At 36.0% G+C, this 8,745-nt stretch overlaps 1 protein-coding gene across 3 annotated transcripts; it reads right to left on the reverse strand.

Moving 5' to 3' along the window:
* Positions 1-3,978: 3,978 nt before the first annotated feature.
* On the reverse strand, positions 3,979-8,109 carry LOC140787458 (zinc finger CCCH domain-containing protein 18-like). Of its 3 annotated transcripts, none has more exons than XM_073136383.1 (8): positions 7,813-8,109; positions 6,385-7,285; positions 6,099-6,266; positions 5,813-5,992; positions 5,133-5,209; positions 4,878-5,036; positions 4,710-4,782; positions 3,979-4,489 (listed from the first exon to the last, which is right to left on the reverse strand). In XM_073136383.1, exons 2-8 carry the CDS (start codon positions 7,266-7,268, stop codon positions 4,444-4,446), a joined length of 1,587 nt encoding a protein of 528 aa, XP_072992484.1. In that variant the 5' UTR covers positions 7,269-7,285; positions 7,813-8,109; the 3' UTR covers positions 3,979-4,443. The 3 variants fall into 3 exon arrangements, with proteins under 3 accessions (XP_072992484.1, XP_072992482.1, XP_072992483.1); XM_073136381.1 differs by having other exon boundaries at positions 3,979-4,492; XM_073136382.1 differs by lacking the exon at positions 7,813-8,109 and adding an exon at positions 7,422-7,505 and having other exon boundaries at positions 3,979-4,492.
* Positions 8,110-8,745: the final 636 nt, after the last annotated feature.

Genomic DNA, 8,745 nt, shown 5'->3' on the forward strand with positions numbered 1-8,745 from the left:
ATTCTAGAGGATTCCCGTCGATCGCGTTCGAACGCACAAAAAAACGTTCTCTATATGTGCGAACGCGATGCAGGCGTTCCAACGCGGGTGTTCTAACTCGCCCGATCGCATTCGAAAGCGGGCATTCGAACTCGCCCGACCGTATTCGAACGCACAATATGCGTTCTCTGTATTTGCGAACCTGATGCAGGTGTTCGCAAAGGTATTCGAACGCGACCCCACCTGCGTTCGAATGCGACTTATAGGAATTTTATTTTAATAAAAATAAACAACTAATGCAGTAAGAAAAGATCCTAACTAAATATATCACGTTCACACGTATAGAGAAATTGTTTTGGCCGTTCAAACGTACCTAGCGAGAAAGTTTATATTAAGTCTACTTTTTCCAATTGTTTGGTGGATAGGCCAACCTCTAAATATGTTGAAGGCAGCCTCATTAGTTTTTTTTTATCAAATGAACATTGAGATAACCTATCTTTTTCTCTCTATTCTGAAACTTCTCCCCCCTTGCGCAAAATTTAGCCGCGTGCCACCTTCTCGATGGTTACCCCTAGCCTCCTTCGACTATCAGACCTTCCCTCCTTCTTGGGGTACCAACCACCAGCTTCTACCTCTTCCTTCACCCAACAGCACCTTGTGCAAACCCTACCTATAACCCATGTCCATTCCATCTCCACCTTCATCACAACCACTCATCAACATATCCAAAACTTTGCCTACTTTTGCCCTATCCATAGTCTGAATCTTTGAAGGTTGTAAATACCAAAAATGTAGATCAGAAATATACGAAACGAACTTTCATAATTTTCTGGTTACAAAAAAATATCTGATGAATATTTTTCTCCAACTGTGCAAACTGCTTTCTTGCACTCGAGCTTGATCGGGTAATCGAGATCGGGCCATAACACGTAACCTCCACCATAACCTCCTCTCGCTCTTGCCTCATTGGAGAGCCATCGGAGGATGCCGACCTTGTGGAGTGATGCATAGAAATGTCATCTTCAACCAAGTATGAGTTGGGTTTAATAAAGTATTTAATGTTTTCTCTCATTTTTCTTTTCTTCTCGATTTTGTCGGTAAGAGCTACAAATACAAAGATCAGACTTGGAAAGAGAACAATTGTTCTAAGATAGTCATGCATAGGTAGAGATGCTCTAAAAGCCCGTGGATCCAAAGTTCATCTAAACCTGTAGCACCCAACCCATCTATTAAGGCCTATAGATAATGGACCCTCTTTTGAGCTCTAGTTCATCCGCCTCAATTAGTTTGACCCATGCCTGTTAGATTTAAAATTTTTAAATCCTATTCAATTGCTTATATTCCTTTTAAATCTATGTTTCTATTACTGTGCTAATTCAGGAGCATTAGCAATGGTCAAAAAATTTTAATTGTGAGTAACTTGGTCGAGATTGAAAATAATTATGAAAGTGAGATCATTCAAAAAATTTAAAATTATATAAAAAGATTCTTTCCAAGTATTTAGAGAATTTTCTTTCATATAAAAATATTCTTTTCAAATATTTAGATTCAATTAGACATGCTATGCCCCTCCGCTCATAATGGCCCACCCAATAACATACGCAGAACTGGGTCAGAAAACTTAACCAGACCCAAGCGTGGACTTGGACCCAGTCTAATACTATTCCAAGTATGGACTGGGCCAGACCTTGTCTATACCCGAGCCCAATTCTACATTGTCTGGGCTAGGCCTGAGCGGTCCATGAGCACCCCTATGCATAATAATTTTACTCTAGAGGATTCCTACTACATTACCTACTAATTTGACTCTAGACCTAGCTACTAAGTATCTCCTAGAATTACTAATCTCTATTATAATTTTATCTATTGTTAGGTTTATACAAGACATATAGACTAAACAAAATTATATTAATATCCTCAATAAAGAAAATTGGTAACGTCAATTATAATTCTAAATTATTATTGATTATATCATTAAGTATCATGAAATTATACTATATTAATTATAAAAATTAATCACGTTCGATTCTAGATAATCAAAATTAAAATCAAAAGACATACAAAATATGTTTAATAATAAATTTTTTTTTTTTTAAATATAGCAATATTTTAAATAAATATAAAATATAAAGTATAAATACTAATAATGAAAAAAAATAAAAATAAAATTTGAGTAATTAAGATGATTAGTTTTGTTAGTTATATATCTAAATTTATTATTTCTTATATAAGGAAAATATAATAATAATTACATTATCCCTCCACTAGTCTCACGGGATAACTAATCCAATCTTTTTTATCTCTCTCACGACATAACTAAACTAATTCAATCTCACCCTTAAACACGCACCCTAAGAGTCTGGTTCCTTTTCTTAACTTTTTTAAGGGAAGGGAAGGGTTGTTGGCATCTGGTAAATATCTTCAATACAGAATTCACTGATCCTACCAAATATTCCAAGAGTTTTCTTGGCATGTATACCCCTCTAAATCTCTTATTTACGTTTATGGCCCTAAAAAGTTATTACTTGTGTATACCCTTCAAAATATATGGTTGTTACATTTTGACGGTATAAGTTAATATCTTTGTAAGTAGTAATAAAACTACATAAATAACCTTAGCTAAAAGGAATAGACATAAACAAGAAAAAGAGCAGAGGTATCCAACCAAACTAAATATAAACAAAAAATTGAATTATGAGTAGCATTCATGTAAAAAATTTCTTTTGAGGAATATAGATGCAAATGCCGATTTCTGAGGAGTATGTACACAAATAAGAAATTCTAAACAGTATGTATGCAAAAATAAAATAACCCTATACTCAATTGCCATTTGGTTGCCAAGCAATTGACTAGAGAAAAAGAAGTAAAAAGGACAGGATGATCATCGTTTGTTGTATCTATCTAGCTAAAGAACACACAACAAAACACAGTATGTTGTCTTGTTTTTTAATCAGAAATCAGATGACTGCATGGTTGAGATCACCATACTTCAAAAATAGGTAAAACTAAAAGATAGGGATAATCACCAATCCATTCTGGGCCTACTGATTGATAGAGAAATGATGCGGCATCTCATGTTATGAAAGAGTCAACTAGATGCAGTTCAAAGGAATGAACCAGGTCCACAATGCTCATTGATTCTCTCTGTCCCCAAAATATTTTGGAAAGGCAATTGCTTGGCAATAGAGAAACTTACTCACATGAGAGTGTGGTCCCAGATGTCCTCAAGGATCTTATGCCATCATCTCTAATCCTCTTTCTTTTAAGGGGTGAATCCATGAAAGAGCCCATGCTCTACTGCAACTTGGTTGTGGTCCTCCCTATCCAATTCAACCATAATGTAATGAGGGAGACAGTTCACTCAAGACCCACTTTTGAGGCACTTGTGTGCTTTAGAGAAAAGTTTGGCCAGTCACATGGAGTGTCTTAAAGATTTTGCCAGAATGGATGCTTCATGGCTATCTTGCTAGCTTATTGCAACAGTCCAGACTTAAAACAACAAAACCAACAGTAATGATTCCATGACACACTAATTAAACTCAAGCTTCAGTGGAACAAAAGAGAGATTTTGCAGTATCCTTGGTTCTTTACAAAAGTTTGATTCATAGAATATAATAGATTAGGTACTACAGAGTAAATATTATCAAACAAGGAGAGCAGGCAACAGATTGTTCTAAGAACTGAACTGACAAAGTTCGAAACAAGTTGTTGAGAGGATCATCAAGTATGAATGGCATAAATTGAGAGGACTTATAAAGAGAATAATAATTTAGTGATGATAAATGTTACCGATATGCACTTTCTGATTACCTTTAGCTACTCAACAAACTAAAAGATAGCAACATAGAAAATGTCACGAGATTATTAAAAGGTTTCTTTTGCATAATTCACCTGGAAACATTAATTGAGAAAAAGTAACATATAAACAAGCATGTATTGTACATCTCACAGGATTAAACAATAGTTATATCCAATATCTACCACAACTGAAGAAAGAAATTTAAAAACCTTAAGGAAATTTCTTTTATTTTCTAAAAGATACAATTAAAATTCTATAAATTAATAATATCTTCAACTGCTTTACTATAAGAAGTATATATTATATAACAATCTCAACTATCTATTCAAGTGTTGTGGAGACCTCCATCTAGTTGCTGAAATAATCCTATTCCAGAGTAAAATATAGTACATCTTCCCCTTTGCACCATCACAGAGAGTTTGCGTCTGTGATACCTGGGTAAGTGTATGACTGTATGTAGCTTCAGTATCATCTTTGTAATCCTAATTGGTTAAGAGGAAGATGCTCCCGTATATGGTTGATGGTAAAGAGCTTGCACGAGACCTCTACAAGGGATGAGGATGAGAGAAGGGAATGGTGAAAATTCTCACTTCGCTTTCAGGAACGAAATTCTATACAAGCTACTTGAAGTGTTAATGTTTCTCATATGGCTCAGAAAATGCTACTCAATAAAGAAGTGATGCAAATGGACTCTCAGGAAGATCAACATCACTGCTGCAAGATGAAATGAGAAAAAGGGTCAGAAATTTGAACAAAGTATATTAATTATCTATGACCCCAAATATCCAGTAAAGGTTACTATGATAATCTCAATAAAACTATTAAAAGATAGAATGACAGTTATTCAGAAAATTCCATTAAGAAAATGGTTGTTTCTAGCACAAAGTTGTTTAATCTGGATCACCAGAATCATTTGCTCTCATTTGCTTACCTATCTTGATTGCTGTAATTGCTTGCCGAGCAACTAATTGGCTTTTTCGTAATTGATTGTTCACTCAGATGATCTGCAAGTGAGGATTATATACTGAATGAGCATTATCTGAGACACAAGATTTAAAGGAGAAGGTAACTGTCAATAAAGGAAAAAAATTTCCTTTACCTTCTGGATATAGATTTTCATAACCAAGGGAGTGTTTTTGCACCAATTGCTTTGGATTTAGTTGGAACTCGAGAAGGCGCTTCTCAAGTTCTATTTCCAGTTCTTGCTCCTCAATCTGCTGTCTTTTCAGATATTCTGAATTATAGCACAACCGTGACACTGCAACAGGAGGAAGAGAGAAGAGAAAAGAGAGAGATTAAAATCAATAGAAAAGACAAAATAGGATCCATGACACAATTGGATTGCTCAACTCACTTGCATTTCTATCTTGATCTGTTTGGGACAATCGTGGATTGTAATAGCTTGGTAGGTCTGTTTTTTCAGCATTCTTCCTGCAATATGAATCTTATTAGGATTTGAAGAAAATTGCTACAACTACCAAGAGTTTAGACATAAAAAACAAATCATGTGATACAGCTGTGTTTTATTTTCGTCCATAATTGTGTTGAAACTTATAATGCATAAGAGATCCCAAAATATATTGGCAAACTTATCAATAGTAAATTCAACATATCCATGTTAAAATCTTACAAGAAAAGAGGACTTGGGTACAAGGTGCATGCATACATTGACCAATAGAAATCACATCCTCTAGTCATTTTGAACAGATATTTGGGTCCAAAAGAATCAATATAGTTCTCTAATATCTTGTGACAAAATTACATATCGTATTTCTGTATATGAGATGTAAACATGGAAAAAACCAACACAAACAAATATACTAATAACATATTCCAGTTGACATGTATTCTCTAAAAAATGACATTTAGTATGATGAGTAACAGATTGATTCTACCTCACATAGCTGCACTGATCATTATGCATGAAAACTGCAAACAGTCTGTAGTACCACAGTTCAACAAAAGCAACTATTTTCGGTGCAAGTACAACAGATAAAAGAGAAACTAGTAAAGCAGTTCAGCAATAGAAACGACCTGTCAGTAAGCTTCGCTTTTTCCTTATAGGGCTTGACAAGAACTCGAGCACCGCAGATATAGTGGGGATGTCCCTTTGCTAGGATCATTTTCACAGTCTCTGCATAGAGAAAGCTAACAAAGCCAAACATTCGTTTCTCCTGACGGGGAATTCTCACATCACGAACTGGACCATACTGCCTGATCAGAATAAAAGAGATCATAGCCTAAATTAAAAAATCCGCCTTATATACTCACTACAACATGCTCAAACATATTTAAAGATGAATAGGAGGAAGAAAACTACCTGAAATAGTCTAACACGTCTTCCTCAATGAATGTGCTTTCAGCAGGGAAAGTAAGATAAATCTGATGTGAGCTAGCAATGGCTCCTTCTTGGTCACATCTCTCATTCCTGTACTCCAAGTACTTGTGAGAATCTTCTACTAGAACGACTGAATGTTGTCCATGCGGTCTGCAATCAAAAACAGTATGTATAATAGAAACTTGGATTAAACTTCCAAAAGATCAATCTATGTAGAGTTACCCTGTATCAGGAGAACCTGGAGATAACAAAAGAGCAGAGCAAATACCTATCAATCAGCCGAATACTTTTCAACCTTGCGAGCAACTTTGTTAAGCTATAACCTGGCTTCCCATGTCGCTGGCTTTCCGTAAGGTATCCCTCAGCTTGAAGAGCCTTCCCATATATATCAAGATACATCATTGGTAGTGAGGCTATCGAAACAGGAATTCTTCCTCTAAATTTCAAGAGTTCCCTAATCTCTATCTCTAACTTCTCGAGTGACCCAGGTAAAAAGGCTGGGTCTTCACCACCAAGATCAACAGAGTTTGGACTATATATATGAGAAGAGAACCCCTCAGGGATGGCCTGACCATGGATGTACCTACAATTAGTCCCATGCTTACAGTATCCCTTGTAGTAATAATGGCAGGTTTTGTTTGGTAATTCCACGCCACCAAGAGGGCCTCTCATGCCAGACCTTGCATCCAAACTACCACTCAATCCAGCATCTTGGTAAAAGTAATCACTTGAGAAGTCAGGCTCTAATTGATTCAGATGTTGTAATTGCTCCTCCAAGCTAAATAAGTCAGCTTGGTTATGAATAGGAAGTGGAAGGTCCATGCTATGTAAAAGAAGCTGCTGATCAGAGGGAAGCTGGGGCTCCCAATACGGCGCAGGGATTCGAAAGCTGGAAGGAGACGAGGAGGGTCGCGCTAGAGTAGGGGAGGAAGATAGATACTGAGGGGAATGGTTAGGAATGGACATGAGGAAAGATTTGGTTTCTTCAATCAGTGAATAGATTTTAGTGTCTGTAGCAAAAGCATACTCCATAATTTCTTCGCGGGTATAGTTTAGAAGAAGGTAGCCAATTATCTTGGTGGCATGCTCTGGCTCAAGTTTTTGGAGTCTACTGAGCACAATCTTGGTGCATTCACTTACTTCCATTTCCATTTCAAAGTTCCCAGTGTCTGGATAGATAGAAAGAATCCTTTTAGAAAAAAAGATTATGAAACAGATAAGAATTATTGCAGAATCCTTGAAAAATATCATACCACTGTACGAAAGGAAAAGAAGGAAAAGAAGAACAGAAGAAAAGGAAATTACCAAACGAACAAACAACCTTTCAGACTTCTGTTTACCTATAGAACTGCTTATATCATTTGCTTACTCCTAAGACCAAATATAGATAGCCCAAGACCAGACCTTTTAGAAGAACAACCAAGCAGTCTTCACTCACTAGGAAAAGGGGGCAAAAAGAAAAGGAGAAGAGACTCTTTGGCCCAAAAAAGAAAAATCAAAACAGTTACGAAATAAAACTTTCCTTTAGAAAGGAAACCTCTTTGTACTTATACAGTTCAGAAGAAATTGGATGGAGGAAGAAAAAAAAAAAAAAAAAAAAAAAAAACAATTCCAAGAACCTAACCTTATAAGAATAAAAAATTCCACAGAAATAAATCAAACAGCCGGAGAAATAAGTAAAAAGAGTGTCAACTACCTTACTCTATTGCTGGAGGTAGTGAAGGCTCTCCAATCTCCTTACCCTGAAACACATTAAAAAGAAAGAACGAGAAAAAAAAAAGAAAAAGAAAGAAGAGATGAATAAAGAAGAAAAGAAAAGAGAATTCTTTGCGCGAATCGATGGGAAAGAACTGCGAAGGGCACCACCAGTATTTATATATTCCCAAGAGATGAGAAGAGAAGAGCTTATTATGGTATTTATTACAGATACAGTATATATTTGATCACAACCGGAGATTTACAGGGTGTCTTTCCAAATAGTACGGTTGTTCTCAGGGGAAAAATCATGGGAAAATCCTCCATAAAATCGACTGATTGATTTGGACTTACAATGACCAATCTGCCCCTACAAACTGCATCTCCACCATATTCGTCGCCAGATATTACTTCTGTTAATTCCTCTCTCACTCGCTCCGGTTGCATGATCTTTTCCTAAAATTCATGCGGTAAATATGAGACGGATAGCGGTGGATCGTCTGCAACCCATACTGCACGAACATACTTTGCCGCCGTTTTAAAAAAAAAAGATAAAAGAAAACGAAAAGCTTTGGATTATCCTCGTGACCTCTCCTGAGAGAAGAGATATTTAATTTGACAGAGATAAAATTATAAAAAAATTTAGCTCTAAATTCGATCAATCCTATCTCACACTTGGATTCTATTGTTCTGCCATATTTAAATTCTAGCCTATTTTTTTAATTAAACCAAATAATTTAAATATGTCGAAATTCATATAGTATTATACGTACGTATTAGACGCTCAAGACGATCTAAGTATTTGTTACAGGCCAAAGGTCTTCCATCTGTCGATTGACACGAATGGCTATTTCTGGAAAATGGATTAGGCTTCTCCAACAACAAGGGTAATTACGTCATTCGATAAAACCTGTTCCACCGTCTGTAGTTTCGA

Source organism: Typha latifolia, chromosome 4, assembly GCF_019914945.1.
Source record: "Typha latifolia isolate L0001 chromosome 4, TyphaL0001v2, whole genome shotgun sequence".
NCBI classification, from domain to species: Eukaryota; Viridiplantae; Streptophyta; class Magnoliopsida; order Poales; family Typhaceae; genus Typha; species Typha latifolia.